Source organism: Onychostoma macrolepis, chromosome 23, assembly GCF_012432095.1.
Source record: "Onychostoma macrolepis isolate SWU-2019 chromosome 23, ASM1243209v1, whole genome shotgun sequence".
Classification (NCBI taxonomy): Eukaryota; Metazoa; Chordata; class Actinopteri; order Cypriniformes; family Cyprinidae; genus Onychostoma; species Onychostoma macrolepis.
Genome location: NC_081177.1, coordinates 23996723 through 24017343, shown reverse-complemented (window position 1 = coordinate 24017343; position 20621 = coordinate 23996723). Strand labels below are relative to the sequence as shown.

General features: G+C 34.5%; 3 protein-coding genes across 8 annotated transcripts in view; all 3 read right to left on the bottom strand.

Annotated features, from left to right (window-relative positions):
* LOC131532068 (protein phosphatase 1 regulatory subunit 12B-like) overlaps positions 1-804 on the bottom strand; it is a 30189-nt gene extending 29385 nt beyond the window's left edge. For all 6 annotated transcript variants that reach the window (XM_058763414.1, XM_058763416.1, XM_058763415.1 and 3 more), the window contains exon 1: positions 239-804. In XM_058763414.1, coding sequence (XP_058619397.1) covers positions 239-343 — 105 coding nt within the window. In that variant the 5' untranslated portion in view covers positions 344-804. The remainder of the gene's footprint in view (positions 1-238) is intronic.
* A 5794-nt stretch (positions 805-6598) lies between these two features.
* On the bottom strand, positions 6599-13005 carry LOC131531555 (protein phosphatase 1 regulatory subunit 12B-like). Its single transcript, XM_058762390.1, has 7 exons — positions 12905-13005; positions 10500-10590; positions 9842-10012; positions 8767-8884; positions 8559-8677; positions 6849-6853; positions 6599-6749 (listed from the first exon to the last, which is right to left on the bottom strand). The coding sequence occupies exons 1-7, from the start codon at positions 12922-12924 to the stop codon at positions 6599-6601; spliced, it is 675 nt and encodes a 224-aa protein (XP_058618373.1). The 5' UTR covers positions 12925-13005.
* A 5491-nt stretch (positions 13006-18496) lies between these two features.
* bmp7b (bone morphogenetic protein 7b) overlaps positions 18497-20621 on the bottom strand; it is a 54691-nt gene continuing 52566 nt past the window's right edge. The window contains exons 6-7 of the mRNA XM_058764561.1: positions 20072-20182; positions 18497-19057 (exon numbers count right to left, since the gene is read on the bottom strand). Coding sequence (XP_058620544.1) covers positions 18908-19057; positions 20072-20182 — 261 coding nt within the window. The 3' untranslated portion in view covers positions 18497-18907. The remainder of the gene's footprint in view (positions 19058-20071; positions 20183-20621) is intronic.

Below are 20621 nucleotides of genomic sequence, written 5' to 3'. Positions count from 1 at the left end.
CCACTGTATAATCACCAAAATGAAGAAATAAGCACTTGAAAACTAAAAAGTTAGGTTGCTTCTGACTGCTGTTGAAGACCAAAACCCCTAAAATATAGCCTAAAACATTGTAATATGTGAACATTTGTATCCTCCCTTAGTGACAAATGACAAAGTTGCATCACATCGAACACAATACTGCCTATTGAAACGTCAGTGTTATTGTGACAAACACAAAGCAAACACAGCTGGCTCTTACTCTGAAGGTTTTGGTGCTGGGGGACGGGGAAGAGGGCGGCGAGTCCGATAGGGACTTTCTGGAGCGAGAGGAAAGGTCCTTGCTGCGTGAATAGAGCGATGACATCTCTCTCCTGTAAGATAGGAAGACCCCTGAAAGACACGAGTACCCTCTCACACAGCTGTGGAGACGGCCATGACTGCTGGACGTGAATAGATATGCTCAACAGGTGCAAACGCGCGCGCGTGCGTCCAGAGGAGTCGCTCCCTCTGCAGTGTGTGCGCTGAGACTGACAGCCGATCTGTGTTCCCGTTCCTCCTCGATCATTACAGAAAAATGAAAACAATTAGAAGCACCTCTCCGCTTTGCTATCTCCACTCCCTCTATCTATCTATCTCTATTTCCGTCCCACTCCCTCAGTCACAAACACATAAACAACAGTCGTGTCTCGTCCAGCTGACGTTCTCTCTTTGACACTCACTCATTCATACAGACGCACAATGAGAGCTAAATAAGGAGAGGACTTTGCTTTGTTAACTTTACAGACGGCTGAAAGCCTCCCTCACTGTTCTGTCTACTTACAATCACTCCACACAAACACTGAAAGAACAAAACTGTTTTCACTCTGACCCACTCAGCTCCGTCTCTCTCTCTCTCTCTCTCTCACACACACACTTCATAAATCTCAGTCCTTTCACTTATTTGTTCTCTCATATTCCTTCTGCACTTTCTCTGGCTCAGTACCAGGTGGTTTAGGTCACTATTATATCTATTATATTTGAGTACTTTAAACAGAAAAGGACTGTAAAAATATTACAGTAAAAACTCGTTCACCAAAATTGTAATTCTGTAATCATATGCTCACCTTCATATTGCTCTAAAATCTGTTTTCTGTAAATTACAAAAGGAGAGATTTTGAAGAAAGCGCTGGTCACTCTTTTCCACGCAGTTACAATTAATATGGAAACTGCAGAGTTCAAGCTTTAAAAGGATGCTAAAACTTTTTTGTTATACTATATATTGACTTGAGAGAATTTGAAATATAGTGCATGTGTAATATGAAGTACTTTTTTAGGGATTTTTTTCAGCTTGAATTCTCAGCCCCCATTCATTGTACAGTAGCCTAATATTAAAATATTTTTATAGGCTGTAAAATAAGTGTGAAAGAATAAAGTATGAATTACCTTATATTGTACAGTGAAAATCTATATTTTAGCAAACAACAGCTAAAATGTATATATATATATATACATATATACTGTATATATATATATGTTTTTGTTAGTTAAATTTCAAACTTTTTTAATCTATGTATTTTTTTAAATGAAAGCTCTCAGAAGTGCCTGTGTGTTGCATCACTTTTGATTATATTTTATTTAAATAGTTATCAGGGGTTTTTTATCTTACATTTTATTTTATTTGGTTAATGTTATTGGTGTTTATCAGTATATCTAAAAGTGAAGCACAGATCAATGCATTTCAGTAGGCTGTAATTTTAACATTATACAGTATATGCAGTTATGAAATGTAAAATAAACAGGTACCAAACAAACATTTTTGACAGTGTTTCAGTATGTGAAAACTGAACAGTAGATGTGGACTGACACATACTGGAAACCATGATGAATCCATGATGAAAATGTTGTACCCGGACCTAAAAATTGCCTACAGCGGTCCTGTCCCTAAATGCCTGCTAGCATTTTCCAGTCGTGCTGTATGTGTCATGGAGTTGGTCTGAAATGACATTTGAATGAAGAGGATGAATTGAATGTCAGAGCTCATGTGACTTAACGCTCTGTCAGTGAAGCTCAGTTCATATCACGTGTATTGCACTCCCTTCCTTCAACTTTAGCCTTTGTGCCAAATTAAATATGACAGATTACTGACACAGAAGCAAGTCAAGCAAAAAAAAAAAAAAAGCAAGTACATTTTGTTTTAAAGGAATAGTTCATCTAAAAATGAAAATGTGCTGAAAATGTACTCACCTTCAAGTCATCCAAGATGTAGATGAGTTTGTTTCTTCATCAGAACAGATTTGGAGAAATGTAGCATTACATCACTTGCTCACTAACGGATGCTCTGCAGTGAATGGGTGCCGTCAGAATGAGAGTCAAACAGCTGATAAACATATCACAATAATCCATAAGTAATCCACACCACTCCAATCCATCAATTAATGTCTTGTAAAGCGAAAACTGTGTGTCTGTAAGAAACAAATCCATCATTAAAACAAAAACTGAATTCAAACTGTTGCTTCCTCTATCCATAATATTGCTTTCTTCAGTGAAAAAGTCATCTTGTCTGAATCAGGAGAGAAATATGCACTGATTAAGCACTGTTTCCAAACAAAATAAAAACAGTTCAAAACAGTTCTAAACAAATACATTGGTGGATTTTGATATGAGAGGACAACTGGGAATTTTTCACTGAAGGAAACATTATTATGGATTATGGTCTCGTATTTTGGTTATAAGCGAAGGTTTAAAGTTAAAAACATCTTAATGATGGATTTGTTGCTTACAAATGCACATCTTTTGACTTCACAAGACATTAATTGATGGACTGGAGTGGCGTGGATTACTTGTGGAATATTGTGATGTTTTTATCAGCTGTTTGGACTCTCAATCTGACGGCACCCATTGGTGAGCAAGTGAAGCAATGCTACATTTCTCCAGATCTCTTTCCAAAATAAATTTCTCAACAAAGTCATCTTGGATGGCCTGAGGGTGAGTAAACTGTCAGTAAATTTTCATTTTTAGGTGAGCTATTCCTTTAATTTTGAGCAGTATATCTAATGTTTTATCTTTTAAAACCTGACAAATTACGTTTTGGAAATATTTTGCTTTAAATCTGTAGTTGTACAATCTTTCAAGATCGTTCACTGTCATTAATGTCTGCAGCACAAACGATGCAGAATGAATTATGTATTGAAGTTTAATATTAATGTATTTAACATTAAGAGTTTCTCCAAATCCTTTTCAAGCGCATAAGTTTTGGAGCTGGTCCGCTCTCTAAAAGCAGTTCCCATGCTTTCTTCCTGTCTGTTTCTGGCTAATAATGCAAGAGAACTCAAAGCCATCTGCAGAGGTGAACCTAAGCCATACAGTGCACCTCATCACATCGGCCACAATGGCTTTCCTTTTCCACTGGCCTGAACGGAGTAAGCCGGTGGAAACTGGCCTTGGGAGACTTGTTTAAGACAGTGGATTTCAGTCTGGAAGCCAAAGTTTCAATAGCTGCATCTGCGTTTCGGGTTAAGCAGACTTGACCTATTCTTCTTTTTATGACTTTCCAAATGGAACATTCATATCCGCGAGCGCTCGGGTTCAGTGCGTGTCCTCTACTTGTCCTCTCGATTCAGGACACAAACTAATCTTTGAGATCCACATCCCAACAGTGAGATAAAATGAGATGAAAACAAAAAGGCCGCTGGCATGAATCGTGTGACTCATTGGACTTTTTTAGGTTGGATTCCCATCAGCAGTGTATCATAACATGTAAGATAGATGAATATTCACTATTGCAATCATTCCTTGTTTCACAGCTCACATATATGAATGAGTGTTTTAATATGGTCTCGAATTTATATATTTTTTTAGTAAGAACACATGTAATACGTCAACTTACAGTGAAGACATTTACAATGCAATGCAATAAATCTCACAGTGTCCAAAAAATGATATATATATATATTAAGCAACACAACTGCTTTCTAAATAAATGAATAAATGAGTCATATTAATACATATAAATAAATTGGTAAATCAATTTTTCTTGAGCAGCAAATCAGCATATTAGAATGATTTTTGAAGGATCATGTGACACTGAAGACTGTAGTAATGATGCTGAAAATTCAGCTTTACATTACAGGAATAAATTATATTTTAAATTATATCCATATAGAAATCAAGTTATATTCAATTGTAATAATATTTCACAATATTACTGTTTTTACTGCATTTTTTGATCAAATAAATGCCGCCTTGGTGAACATAAAGGACTTCTAGCTTTAAAAAACATTTAAAAATCTTACACACCCCAAGCAGTAGCGTAGTGTATGATTCATTTCTGTGAATCAGTTCAACGGTCCATTTAAAGAAATCAATTCCTGACTCCGACTCGATGATTCATTTGGATTACCACTCAAGAATTCTCTGTGTGACAGCTAGCCCTCACATTCTCACAACAAGAACACTATATTGTGTGTAAACATATCGTTTTAATGAAAACACATGGTTTTATGAAGGCTGATGTCTTCTGTATTTCAACACTATATAGAACGGGGTGGTGTGGCATGTTATCGCCAGCTTAAACAACATGTCATGGCTCCATGAAGGGTCAAAAAAGAAACACAAGCAATTACAATGCAAAACAGAGGAGAAATGTATGTTACGGTACGGCAGGAGATTTCAGGCCTGTGTGGAATATATGAAAGGAGACACAAGGATGGAAATGTTTCTAGCAGAAAGTAAACTTCCATTGCTCTCTGCTGGGGTCAAAAAGAGGCCATTTCCACCATAAACACACACACACATCAGCATTCACACACACTTTGTGCCATCTATTCACACTAATCACACACAGATCCATTATAACACAATAAATACACAATAACCAAATATAAACATACACAATCACAACAGATTATTATAAATACAAACTAACTCGGTTGCTTCTGCATAAAACTCACACACACACACACACACACAGCGTCTTCACACTGTAGCTGGTCTGTCAGATCATTTAGCTCTTTTATGAGAAGAGGCAGAGTTTTGGCTAACCACAGCATCCCTGATTTGCAGCTTTCTGGCTCATTCCCAAGATCTCAGCTTACATATCATAATACTCCATCTCCAAACCTACAGCACCCAGTATAGCCTTCCTTTTCAGCTTGTGTGTTTATATAATAATAAACAACATAGTCATAAATGTGACCATGTCTCACTTTGGAGCAAAAACTCTATTGTGTAAAATGAGAAATAGTTAAACTGGAATAAATCATTTTTACAGTCAAATTATGATTTTATGTGACATTTAAGATTTAAGTTCAACTTGAAGTTAATCTTTGGATTTTCCATATGACTGCACAAGAGTTTATTTACAGTATATGGACTATTAAGCCACACAGTACAGTAGATGGACAATAAATACCTGTCTATAATATAATATAATATAATATAATATAATATAATATAATATAATATAATATAATATAATATAATATATAATATAATATAATATAATATAATATAATATAATATAATATAATATAATATAATATAATATAATATAATATAATATAATATAATAAGTTTGTTGAAGGCCTGTTTTCAGATTAAAATATCACAAATAAAATAGCTTAATATAAAAACCCAATTTTTAGATTAAAAATGTTAATAAAATTTTGAATACAAAGAAAATGTGACTAAAAAGTAAGTAAAATTTAAAATGTGTTTTACAAAATCCAGGACTGCACATTTTGGTCAAATTTTGTGATTATATATCAATATGGCTATAAAAATAATAGTAATAATAATCATCTAATTGTCATCATCATCATCAGTATTATTATTAATGTTAATGATAAAAAATAATAATATGTATTATTACTACTACTACTACTACTAAATCTAAAAATTAATAAATAAAAACAAAAAAATACTATTGTAGTATTTCAAAAATCAGTAAAATGTGAAAAATCAAGTGTTAAAGAATAAATAAATAAATAATAAAAATAATAATATTTTGATTAGCATTACTGTAAAATTACAAAACTAATATTTGATCACATATATCTTAATTACTTTATTTTCAAACATAAAACCATACAAAAAATTGTTTTTAAATATATATATATATATATATATATATATATATATATATATATATATGAAAACCAAAAGTAGCCATAAAGTTTCTCTTTTGTTGATATGCATGTTTAATGCATGATTTAAGATTTAATAATTAAAATGAATTGATGAATGAATTGTGTGCTTGATGTTGGCACACACTTTGATAGTGTTACAATGATACATCTGGCAATGAGCACTGCTGCCCATAAAACACATAGAAACAGATGCACTAAACACACACACAAACATTTCCCTCATCAGTAACAGTAATATGACTCAGTTTACATTCACACGGCATGCTGAAGCAGGCTCTGTCCTGATGAGCATCAGTGTTAATTATCAGTGACCGATATAGGCCGCAGCTGCACAGAAGCTTTCTCCTATTACACACCGGCTTCCCCAGAGTCATTCAGCACTTCAAATCAGAGGAGAGCCAGCTGACGGATTGAGACAGGGATTCACTGTACCTTTCCACTGCCACATATAGGTTGTGTCCTTGTTCTCTCTCTCCTCCACCTATTTTGTTGCCTTACACGTCAGCCTTGCAGTGCAGGCTGTTTCTTATTGTTTTATTTTCATTAGTTTCCCTCACTTTATGTGCTGTATTAAGCTTAGAGTGCTGAAGGCTTGGGGAAATAGAAAAGGAGTGGGAAGAGAGGCTGTAGACGGCTCGTTTTGCCCTACATGGTATGGAATGTCAGGATACCTCTCACACTCTTCAGGGGTTCATTAAGGGCGGATAGCAAGATCGCTTCACCAAACTCAGCTCTGAGCCTTACCTTCTCTATACATAAACAGAGGAAAACATTCAACCTGATAAGAATGTATAATGGGGATATAGTGTGAGAATTTAAGGATAATAGATTACTTTAAAACAGATCTTCTGCTGGGCCAAAGACTATATAGACTACAAAGAACTATGCAGCATTGCCATCTAGTGGTGTGAAAGTGCAATACTTTTTTTTTTTTTTTGATTGATTGATTGATTGGTCGATTGATTGATTGATTGATTGATTGATTGAGAAAGGAAATACCAAATGGTCAAGGTTATTAATGACCTTCTTAATAAGTCTCATTAAGTGTGTGTGTCATATTTATTTATTTTTTTTTTTTTTTTTTTTTTTGTCAAATTTAAGAGAGACAAACACACTGAATACTGAAGTCTGTGTACCGGTGGTCAGTTTTGCGGTTGTCACTGCATCATGCAAAAGTTTCATTCACTGATCCCACTGTAGAAATTCTCTATTCTCAATGAGTCATGATTAATCTATACTTTAAAAATATACTTGAGCGAAAGTACAAAAGTATCCACATTTAGTTTAGCCTAAGTGAGTGAAAGGTGCATGTCAAAAGTTTTTAAAAGTAGCAAAACATTGTCTTGGAGAATATGTTACCTTTTAAAAGTTTGCGTTCGTTAAGATTTTTTAAAGAAATTAATACATTTATTCAGCAAGAATGTATTAAATTGATCAAAAGTGAAAGTGAAGACATTTATAATATTATATTATAGATATTCTATTTAAAATATATGCTGTTCTTTCAAAAACAACAAAATATCTTACTAACCACAGTGTAGGGTAGTGTATGTTTGATTTATTTATTAATGTTGTCTCTACAGGACACACCTGATACACCTGGTTTTAAATTGAAACCAATATCCTGATCCAAAACCTGACACTTACACTTTTAAAAATTATATATATTTATATATATATATATATATATATATATTTTTTTTTTTTTTTTTTTTTTGACTGTTTTTTGACTGTTCACATTCAATTCAGGTTCATCAATCTTCAGCAACTGTGTAACTAAAACCTATCACTTTAGGTCACAGACTGTGTTGTAGTGATAAATTCCAAATACAGCTTACATAACAGGAAAACTGAAGGGATGGTTCACCCAAAAATGAAAATTCTGTCATTAATTACTCACCCTCATGTCGTTCCAAACCTGTAAGAACTGTAAGACGTTCATCTTCAGAACACAAATTAAGATATTTTTGATGGAATCTGAGAGCTCTCTGACCCTCCATAGACAGCAAGGGAACTACCACGATCAAGGCACAGAAAGACAGTAAGGACATCGGTAAAATATTCCATGTGACATCAGTGGTTCAACTGTAATTTTAAGAAGCTACGAGAATACTTTTTGTATATACTTTTAGGTCTTGCGGGTTTGGAATGACATGAGGGTGAGTAATTAATGACTGAATTTTCATTTTTGGGTGAACTATCCCTTTAAAATTACAAGTGGCTGTAAAAATTCAGCCTGCAATTCGCACATACAGTAAAATAGGTAAAAAGAAGAAAGATTCGTAAAGACCTACAAAAAGAGTGCTGAATTTTTTCAATCAAATTCGCTGCAGTAAATGATAAATTCGTTATCGAGTTATTGACATTGCTCATGTGGGAAGCACAAGAATAGCAATGTATAAAATATAAGAATATACATTTGAAACAGCAATGAATGAAATACTCTAGTGGTACCTGAGTGAGCGGGCTGGTCAGCTCAGTGCTGAGATCGCGGTCTTCGGTCAGCTGCTGTTTCAGAGACACGTCCGAGGAACCGTAAAGGATGTTGTCATTTTCATCTGTCCACTCAGACTCTGTAATCAATAGACAAGACATACATCAGTATGATAATGATGCTTATAAATCATTGCACACTTTGTCAGATCTTAAGGTGCAGTAATACCAATGGAGGTGCTGTGACTCTTTAGACTCGGGGTGAAACCACACGCTCCTTTAACTGATGAGAGGCAAAAAGATGACCTTTCAGGTTTGCTTCTTGCTCTTCTTTTCCAGTTTCCTTGCTTGGAGAATTAACGAATCAATAAATGAATTAAAAACATACTACCACAATTTTAAAAAAATCACACTTTAGTGTCAGCTTTCAGTCAACGGCAGATTATAGGTGTGATACTGCTATTATACAGGCATTTAGTTAATAGTGAATAACTTACACTGAACATACTGTAATATTTCTAGTAATTTCCATTTTCATTCTGCCAATGAAAATCTCCAAGTAACACACGAGAAAAAGCATCCTTTTACACTGTAAAAAGTGATAAGTTGACTTAACTTAAAATAATTGAGGAAACCCGTTGCCTTCAATTTTTTAAGTAAAAGATAATTAAAAAAAATAAGTTAACTGAATTTTCAAGTTCACTTAACTTTTTTTTTTTTATGTACTTAATGATTTTAAGGCAACGGGTTTCCTCAATTTTTTTAAGTTATGTCAACTTATCACTTTTTACAGTGTATAAGCATACTTAGGGAAATTACAATGTAAATTCAGTTAAGTGTGAATGTAATGTAATGTTTTTTTCAAATGAATTTCAGTTGAATGTTATTTATACTGTAATTAAATTAAAATATACTTTAGCTTACATTTAATTAAATGTAAATTACACTCTCTTTAAGTACAGAAATAAAAGTGGCCTATATTTCAGTATTATTATTATATTATCTGCAAACATAGGTTTGAAGTGGTACACTACAGGTGACAAGTGCACATTCAATACAATTTACCACATTTCTTTTTCAAAAGGTCTAATATGTTGAGTAAATTATGCAATGACGCTTCTTACAGTAAAAAGTATTTTGATTCAAATTCAATAACATTCATACATTTTAAAGTGTGATTTACGTGTGCAATACTTTTGGGGTCACTGCGTATGATTTTAGACTTCGGAATAGATTTGATAGAGCTGATTATTTACACCTGTCACTGTTTTACACGAGTAAATTGCATATGGTTGTGCTGCCACCTCATCCAGGTGTTTGTCAGACAGCTGTTCCTCCCTCAGAGACGGGCTGGTTTCTGCCGGGTCCTCGGGGACTCTTCTCTGGAGACATCTAGACGCCTCGCCTGCGGGCATCTCCAGCTTTGACGGGCTGAAGGTTCTCTTTGCCTCCAACAACTCTGAGAGGGTAACTCCCTAAAAATAAGACGATTAAAAATGAGAAGATATACCTAAAACAGGTGTACACTATGATTCTGAATGATCAAACGCAGCACTAAGCGGTCAAATATGTACTGTTGACAGCATCCTGCGCGACTTTCCCGTGCGTGCTTTTTATGAAGTTAAACTAGCAAATTGGCGCCATCTTCCGATCCATAATAGTTACTGACTTGCTAAAATGGCATCAAAGAATTGACTTTTCATTTTCTATTGAGCATAAGACATGAATAAAAGAAGACTTATATTAACAATGTAATAGTAATTGTTGCAGTATTTGTCTTGCTGCTGCCTAGACCAATGATTTTCTTGCGTTGAGGCCATGTCCTGGATAATTACTAGCTGACTACACATTAACCCTTATTTCAGAGTATAGGTAATCCAGTCTAATCAGAGCATACAGAAGAGTCATATTCTTCCTCTCCTGTGTGTTTTGTGATTTTGACTGTGTCTGTGTACATCATACCTGTGTGGCTCGTCGAGTCTGTCTGGCCTGCCGTGATTTGGCCTTCCTCTGAGACTCTGCGTCCTCATCCCTCACTGGGATCATGCGTGTCCTGAGACAGGATACAGGAAGAACTGATCAATCTAAACACACTGAGAATACATCTTCACAGTTAAAAAAAAAAAAAAAAAGGATAAGAATATAGCCAATTATAGAATAGTAGCCTATAGAATGTTTACGTATTTCTGCCCCTGATTAAGTATTAATGGATCATTTGTTTTAGAATTAACCGCAGTTGAAATTTCCATTCTTTACCATTTGTAATTTCAAAATAGTAGTTATAAAACTCAATTTCATCAAAAATAAGATGTGCAGGCTGTCATATCGAACATACAATAAGTCAATAAGTCAATTAGATGGTTTTTTTTGTTTTGTTTTTTTAATAAATGCTAAATAAATGCTTTTTTTTTCAGCAGGGATGCATAAATTGATCAAAAGCAACAGTAAAGACTTTTATAATGTTTAAAAAGATTTCTATTTCATATAAATGCTGTTTTTTAAAAACATTCTATTCATCAAATATTTCCACAATAATATGAAGCAGCTCAGCTGTTTTCATGATTGATAATAAAAAGAAATGTTTCTTCATATTAGAATGATTTCTGAAGGATCATGTGACACTGAAGATTGGAGTAATGATGCTGAAAATTCAGCTTTACATCAAAGACATAAATTACATTTTAGATATTCAAATGGAAAAGAATTACATTTGTAATAATATTTCACAATATCACTACTGTGTTTTATATATGCTGTATTTTTTAGATTAATGCAGCCTTGGTGAGCAGAAGAGACTTCTTCAAAAACATTCAGTTTTACTGAGACCATACTTATACATACAATACACTCATACACACACATGCACAGACATATGGTAACACTTCAGATTAAGGAATATATTCACTATAGTTGTTTATTAGCATGCATTTTACTAGCATATTGGCTGATTATTAGTACTTATAAAGCACATGCCTTATTCTGAATGATCCTATTCTAACCCTATTTATTTTGGGGCAGAAATATGATCTGGACATGTTCTTGACAGGATTTGTGAGATTCATCCACTGATGTCTGTGCTCTCAACAGATTGTTTCATGCTGCACAAGAAGATCAATATCTATAAGTGTTGAATTTCCCACCAGACGACATACTGTCCCACTCAGATGAGCACAAAGAGATGAGTAAGCATTCTGACTAATGGCCAAATCAGAGCACTTAGCACGCCGCATCTCCCCCACCCTTCCTATCCAGCAGAGTTATCGATCGACATGTGGCCATGAGCCTCCAGAACCATATCAGAGCATTACTGATGTGATGATTCATTTACATTCAATTGCATTAAAACTATGTCGCCCTACCTGCCATCTGCATGTGTTGACAGTTAGAACCTACATCTAATTATAAATTCAATAGAAATAAAATAAAAATGTGTTTCTGAAAACACACTTTAATTTCAGTACATCTCTCTGAATACACTAAAAACAATCTCCAATTTGTCAGATTTTATTACCTAGTATATTATAAATAATAATAATACCAATATTGTATATATATATACAATATATAATACATATATTGTGTGTGTGTGTGTGTGTGTGTGTGTGTGTGTGTGTGTATATAAGCAATATTGTCCAGTACATAATATGTGTATTGCACTTCTAATCTACAATTTTAATATACAATGGCATTATAATATACAGTAGCAAACATTGCAAAAACGATATCATCTGCTTCTAATATCACCCTAATCAGACTAATAATAATTACAATATTAATAATAATAATAATAACAACAACAGTAAAGGTAGTAATAATAAACAATATTGTCCAGCATACACATAATATATGTTTTGTATTTCTAATCTACAATTATAAAATACAATGGCATTATAATATACAGTAGCAAACATTGCAAAAAAAATCATATGCTTCTAATATCACCCTAATCAGACTAATAACAGTGATGATATTAATAATAATTTATTATTTAAACTATTTCTGATCCTAAAAAATTATAGTCCATTATTGATGATTATATGGTCACCAATATGTTATGCTTCTTATAATGACATTCACACCCTTATAATAATAAATAAATAAGTAGTCTGATTAACATGCATGCTAAACTGACCATTCAAACAGTGCAAAGAGAATGTAACGTTATGTATTAATTATGGCATATTTTTATTATTATGAATACCGATTCCCTCAGAGCTTCACAAAAAAAGTGGTAAAAGCACAGTGTTGAAGACATCGTTGATTCCTCAAGGCCACAGACACAGCAGAGTGAACTCTTACAGTGTATCAGCGATGATAAGGAGGAGCATGCAGCTGTTTGAGGGAGATAAAGCAGATGAATACTGCACCTGAGCAGACAGTCCTGCATCGCCCAGCCTGATACTACACGACTCGTGCCGATGCCAGCGGAGGAGAGAGACTGCAGCGGTGATGAGAAGAGGGAAAGAGATGGATGGATGGAGGGGGAGGGAGAGAGAGACAGGACACAGGATACAGTGACTTTCAAGGGAGGAGATTAAACAGCAGTAGGACAGAACAGACTGTAACTGACAGAGAGATACAAGCATAGAGACTAGTCACATGATGCTCCGTTTATCCGGATTTACGCAATTCAGAAATACATTAACAAGACAATGATTTGAATGTTTGTCACTTCAGTTTCTGTCTCATGTTTTCAGTTTCATTACATTTTTGGCATAAGTATATTAAATATTTTATTGCTATTTAAAAAAATAAAAACTGACTTAAATACTGGAAAACATTTTTGAAAATAATGATTGCATTTCAATTAGTAATTCAGGAAAATCTGGCATTACTTTTTACTTTATGCTTACATCAAATTTTTTTGTGTCATTCGAAGAAAATTAAAGTCAAAATTATTAAAGCTAAAAAATGAAATTAAAAATCTAATTTATAATAAATAGAGATAAAAAAAACATCATAATTATGAAATTAGAAAGTCTAAATTATGAAGGTCATAAATTCATAATGTCATAGTTAAATGTCATCAGTTAAAGATTTTTATCTCATAATTTTGACTTTTATCTCATAATTGTAATTATTTATGTCAATTATAATTTACTTTTTTTCCTTGTTGTGACAGAAATGACTTTCCATATTTTCGCATTCTGATAAAGCCTTATTTGTTACTGATTTTTCTTTGACACTGAACTTGTAAAAAAAAATACAGATACTAGTGCATCATGTTAAGTGAAGCACAAGAACATGATGCTAGAGTTCATGTAGTGACACTTAATTGCCAGTAGAGGTCAGCATTATTCTCTCCACACACAAATTGTTGGTAACATGGCCTTGTGAAAAGATTTGGCTGGCTACTTTAGTTAGATGTTAGATTACATCACGCATAAAACACAGGGTTTCTACTACCTGGAAGTGTACAAATGTTTATAGCATAGTATGATTGCAAATATGTCTTGAGTTTAGAAATCTCTGTGATTTAAACGTGAGCTAATTCTGCGTACAGTATGTCATGTTGCAATTACCAAAATTGCAGGGATGAGTTACATGAATAAAACCCAGCATCTTAAAATGCACAAAGCAGTATGTGAAATGAATAGGATGTCAGAATGCTCAGTATTTATGATACAGTAGGTGGACAGATGACCTGCATGCGCTGATGTACAAAAGTAGCCTACAGGAATTCAAACTCAGCCGAACTCATTCAAACTGTCATGTGTCATTTCAACACAGCGACCATCATGACACTCCACACAGAATGAAAGAATGAAACTTTTTTGTTTTACTGAGGGGAAAACAGGTTTTAAATATATCTCTCCCTCCCTTTTCCCTTTTTTATTCAACAAGAATGAATGAAATTGGTCAAAAGTGACAGCAAAGACATTTATGATGCTACAAAACATTTATATTTCAAATAAATGCTGTTCTGTATCCATTGATTCATAATATATATATATATATATATATATATATACAAAAATATTAAGATTAATATTATACAGTACATTAAGCATTTTTGAAGGATCATGTGACACTGAAGACAGGAGTAATGATTCTGAAAATTCAGCTTTGCATCACAGGAATAAATTACATTTTAAGATATAGTCAAATAAATGCAGCCTTGTTGAGTTTAAGAGACTTCTTTCAAAAATATTATTACATTTTACCACCCTTGAACAGTTTTGAACAGTAGTTTAAATATACAAATTTTATATTCTGCTTACCTTGGATAAAACAAGTGCCAGTTTTTACTGTGTGTATTTATATTCTTTCTCAGATAAAATTACTTTTTGTAAGCAATTAGCGTATACTTGCTAATAAACACAATTTTAACCTGGATAATAAGAATCTTTTGACTTACACCACTAAGTAACCAATGCGCTAACAACCACAAAAAAAAAAAAAAAAAAAACGTTAGCCACAGCATAGCAGCACCTCAAGAAACACAAAGATCAAACACTTTTATGATTTTATTGGCAGGTGACAGCTCATCTGACAAAGTTCTCAAAAATGTTTGTAAATTAACTAGAGATTAATAATCGATACATAAAAAAAAAATTGTATTCTGAGCCAGGCATGACCACATGTTTTTGTGTGTGTGTGTGTGTGTCTTTCCCTGGACTGGTAGAGGTCAAGGATCAGCGCTTGAGGTGGAAATAAATACCCACCATTTCTCATTCTCCTCATCAGTTTTGGGAGCGAGCAGGAGACCCATGGGTTTGCAGAAGAGGAGGTCATAAAACAACATGACACTGAGAGGAAGTCCACGTTAGGCGTGCTGAAAGATGACAGTATTTGTGAGACTGCGATGTTAATGGTTTCTGGGGGTTGGCGAGGGATGGGGGGAGCAACGTAGAGATTTTCCCTCTTAGTCCCACATTACCACCCCATTAACCTCTGACCCCGTGCTGCCGAGAGCAGAGGAGGGAGCAGGGGTTCAGCGGAGGGCAGAGCGAGGGAGATGAGTGGAGGAAGAGGAGGCCTCTCGGGCAGAATGTGCCCCTGGCCTCAGAAAGAGAAAGTGGGAGTGCGGCCTGTGACCTCGTACACATACACATGGTCTGCATTTGGATGTCTGCGGGTGGCACAGAGCGAGCGCTGATCTGAAACAGCCTCCGCTATAAACAGGATGTCGGAGAGTGGATGAGAGCGAGAGAGAAAGAGGAAAGAAGGTGAGCAGGAGGAAGGGTCTTGTCTTGATAAGGGTGTTGGCTTGGTCTGAAGTCTCACAACTTTTTTGCCCATAATTTCAACTTTATTTACTTAAAGGAACACTCCACTATTTTTGAAAATTTTCCAACTCCCGAAGAGTTAAACAGTCCATTCAGCTGATCTCCGGGTCTGGCGGTAGCACTTTTAGCTCATTTTAAAATTAGCCTATTTTTAAAAATAGTGGAGTGTTCCTTTAAACTTACTTATTTACTTATGTATTTACTTGAACTTTATTTATATCTCACAATTGCATTTTTTTTCTCTTTTTTTTTTTTCGTAATTGCAATTAATTTTGGCATTTTTCTCATAATTGTGACTTTATCATTCAAAGTGTGAATATGCTGTATTTCACAATTCTGAATTTTTTCTCAAAATTACAAATGTTATGGCACAATTTTTATGTAGCTAATTGCAAAAACTTTTTTTGTAATTGTGATTTTATATCAGTTACAACTTTGTAATTATTGCATCTGTTTTTCATAATGTGACATTATCTCACAATTGCAAAATTTAGTTTTTTTCCAGTTGCGACATTTTACCATTATTGCTACTTAATTTTTTTATTATTGCAACTTTTTCTCACAATGTGACTTTATACAATTGTGATTTGATTGCAACTTTGTGTTTTTTGTAAGTGCGAATTTATTTCTCATAATTGCAAATATATCTCACAATTGCAACTTAACTTCAGTTAATTGCAATTTAAAAAAATGTGCCTTGTTTATCATAAATGTGACTTTATATCTTACAGTGTGAATATATCTTACAATATTCACTTTTTCTCACAATCATAAATTTTATATCCCATTTGACTGTTTCTCACAATTGTGAATAATTCTCATAATTGATATTATATTCCGCAATTACAATTTTATTTTTCGTTGTTGCAACTGTCTCACAAACTGTATTTTTTGCAACGTTTTCCTCACAATTGCAACTTAATTTCTCCAAATTGCAATTATCGTAACTGCTGCATTATTTCTCATAATTGTGACTGTCACTTCATGTGATTAGGATTTTTTCCTCACAATTATGAATGTTATATTGCACATGATGTGACTAATTCTCTTACTAATTTATTTTTCATTATTGTGACTATTTCTCATAATGTGACTTTGTTTAACAATTTGACTTTATAGGTGACTTTCTTATGTTATACTTGAGGTGAAAACAGGTTTCCATACGTAACTCTCTCTCACACACACAAGCAAAAGTGAGTACTTTTTACTTTTTAAAAATAGTATTCAAAATATTTTACCTTAAATGTTCATATATTGTCATGTTAACTACAATATAATATAGAATTCCCCTACATATAAACCAATTATCATGTTGTCGTTAACTGTAACCAATTAACTAATCAACTCGTACAGTTAATACAGTTAACAATTAATACAGTTAATGCAATTTGTACAGCTAATTATGTTTTTCAGTTGAAATGACAAACTTTTCCCCCCGTCACATATTTAGCAGTAGTTAGCTTTCTTACGAATGCACAGACAGCACATGTGCACAATCTGCTGTCGGCACGACTGCTAAAGCCACACTAAAGCACCTCTGGAGCGAGTTTACTGTGACAAGGCCGGATTAGCCAGTTCTCCTGATGCTCCACAAACATGCATTTGTGATTAGCACAGAAAACATCTTGCATGCAAATGGCACACTTGAGTTCTCACTTTCCCCTTAAATTATGTTACCATTATTAGTAGTACATGTTTGTTAGTGTTTCAAATTTCTTTAGTGTTTGTACACCACCTTTTGCCCAAGAAGAGAGCAAGAAGAAAACGCAAAGGGAATTTTTACCAATACAGTGGGGAAAAAAGATCATCCTGAATAAACCGAATTTCCTCATTTCAGTTTATCCAACAGGACCTTATATGCTTCTAAGATACTATTAGAGGATTCTGGTTTGATCCTATAAGAGTTATATAGTTGCAAATTATATATGGATAGAAATGCCATTAGCATCCCTTTAGGATTTTATGTCAAGGGAAAAGGTGGGCAGTATAAACTGAGAGATGTTCTGTGTGTGTGTCCTCGCTAATACACACACATGTGGCGGCCGCAGGTCTCAGGTCAACGCTGGGCTATGAGGGGCTTGCTGTACTGAGAGAACAGCCTGTGTTTATTCAAACTTATTTATTGGGCTAAGCCTGCAGTAAAACACTATCAGAGTCTGGAATGATATCCTTACCTCACATGCTCCTAATAAATGCCCCTCTGTGGAAATAAGAAGGGAATGTACTCTGCCTTTAACTTAAGGCAAGCAAATGAAATGGCAGGAAATTAATCTCATCTTCTTATTATAAAGAAGTATTTAAGGTCAGTACATTTTCTTAAAGGGATAGTTCACCCATAAATGAAAATTCTGTCATCATTTTCTCAAGTTGTTCCAAACCTGCATGAATTCCTTTCTTCTGTTGAGCACAAAGATACTTTGAAGAATGTTGGTAGCCAAACAGTTGACATAGCCATTGACTTCCATAGTATGGAGACAAATGATATGGAAATCAATGGCTACCGGCAACTGTTTGGTTGACAACATTCTTCAAAGTATCTTTGTGTTCAACAGAAGAAAGGAATTCATGCAGGTTTGGAACACCTTGAGTAAATGATGACAGAATTTTCATTTGGCAGCCGGTAATATTTTGGAATTTTATATCATGGAACGATTTAATTTTCAAAAATGTTTTGGACAATGTCTTTTTTAAAACAGTGCGGACTCATTAAAAAACACACCAGACGACAAGGATGTTTTAGACTCCATGTTGGAAGACCAGGAAAATAAATACACTTTTGTTTCTTTCATTGAAAAACTATTTACACAGTAGAAAGCACAAGTATCATAAAGAAGTGTGTACATGTGAGCATGTATATGTGTGCATACATATGTTGGTGTTTGTGTAAGACAGATGTCACTTGTGGAAATTTCCTTTCACTTTTTTGCCATATTTAAACATTAAACATAAATTTTTGTACATATAAGACAGTTTTGCATATTGTCCTTGGTAAACGAAATTCTGGAATTGGCTTGAGATCTTCATATGGTTTTGCTGGGAACTTGTTGGTGCTCCTTTTTATAAGCAAATGAGGAGCAGTCAGATGTGTGACTGTGTGTGTCTATGTGTGTGTGTGTGTGTGTGTGTGTGTCTGACAGGACTCTAGTGGCAGCCACACGCTCTGACCACCATGTTGCGGTATTTCTTCAGGATGACATTGGAGCTGTCGTCGAAATACAGAACGGAGATAGCATGGAGTTGTGTAGGGGCGCAACATGGTTTTGGAACCGTTTCAGGGTTGATAAAGTGAACCTGAGAAAAAAATACAAAGGTCAAAGTTGAAGGTCTAAACAAAAGTTTTTTTACAGTAGATGTTTATATTATGAATGCCAACATTACATGGTTTTAGTCAAATTGTAAGAATGACAATCTGACTGTTTGTGAAGTGCTTGATTCAAATAAAAAAAAACTTTCGTAGCTTGTGTGCCTTTCTTATTTAAAAAAAAAAAAAAAAAAATCTTATAAATATCTGTATTCTATATATTTATACATCAGTTCTTTCTGGTCCTCAAATCTGATTGGCTGATAAGAGCATCGATATTAGAGTCTGACAGAACTCCAAAAGTCGTTTCACCGTTTGTATCACTCTGCTTGCTGAAGTTGCTATTATTCTCAGAGCGAGTATCATGGCGGACGCTGAAATCCACTATCATTTTAAAAATAATAGTTTGTGTCATGGAGCATTTTAGGCGAGAATGTACTTGTTTAGACTTCAAATATGCGGTTTGATAATAAAGACAATGTCTATGTGAAAATTTGCATCGACGTTTTCAGGAACGTAAGCTCCAGGACGTCAGCGTTCATTCAGCGCTCATAAACCCGCCGAGAGCGCCTCACCGCGGCCAGATCTTCTGGAATTTACCGCTGGCTCTGATGTCTCTATAGTGGTTAAACATGAGATATGTTTTGTTTTGGGTAAATCTAACGGGCAGTCTTTGGTCTCATTAATCCATTATTTGTATTTTGTATCCGTGGTGGAAGGAAGTAGTTCACAAAGAAGAGGGCTTTTAAAAACACTCCTTTGTCATTTTTTTTATTTATTTACACACTCGTGCCATCAAACTGTTGTATAAACGCAATATCACACTCGTGGACATTAAAAAATGTAACTTTTATAACATTATGAATGCCTTTACTGTCACTTTTGATTAATTTAATGCACGTTGCTGAATAAAAGTATAAAATAAAATAATAAAATAAAATAATGCGAGATACAGCTTTAGAAATATTTGTGATTGGCAGCTGTGGTAAAAGTACCAGACTTACCAAAGTCTGTACAATGGCATGGTTTGTGGCATTCATGTAAGAATTGAGAGGAAAGGCACATTCTCCCATACAGTAATATGCAGCGTATCCTTCAGGAGCTATAATCCAATCCTGAAAGATGGACAGAGCACAAATCTGTTAACACAACATTCACCTTCAGTCATAAAGGAGTGTCAGATCACTCCAATAGTGAACAAAAAGATCATGATAAAGCGTAATCGTATTCTGCACTCGTGTTAAAGTATGTGTAAAATGTTATGATTCAAAAGGGAATTTGAGGGTAATATAAACCCACATGCTAGAGCCAGGGTCTCAGAGTCCTCGCCAGCTGCTCTGAGTGAGTGTTTATGTGCTATGATCCAGTAGGAGAGACAGATATGCTACAGGTGGCAAAACTATGGGTGTGTAAACAGAAACGAGGCTCTCCTATCCCTGCTTGACTGCTGGTGCTTGTACTCTTGAGGTAATGCAGCCTAATGGAGAGACTGACTTGAGCTACACAGACTCATAAAACGGTTTGAGCCATAAACACAGTGAGAGATAAAGTGGA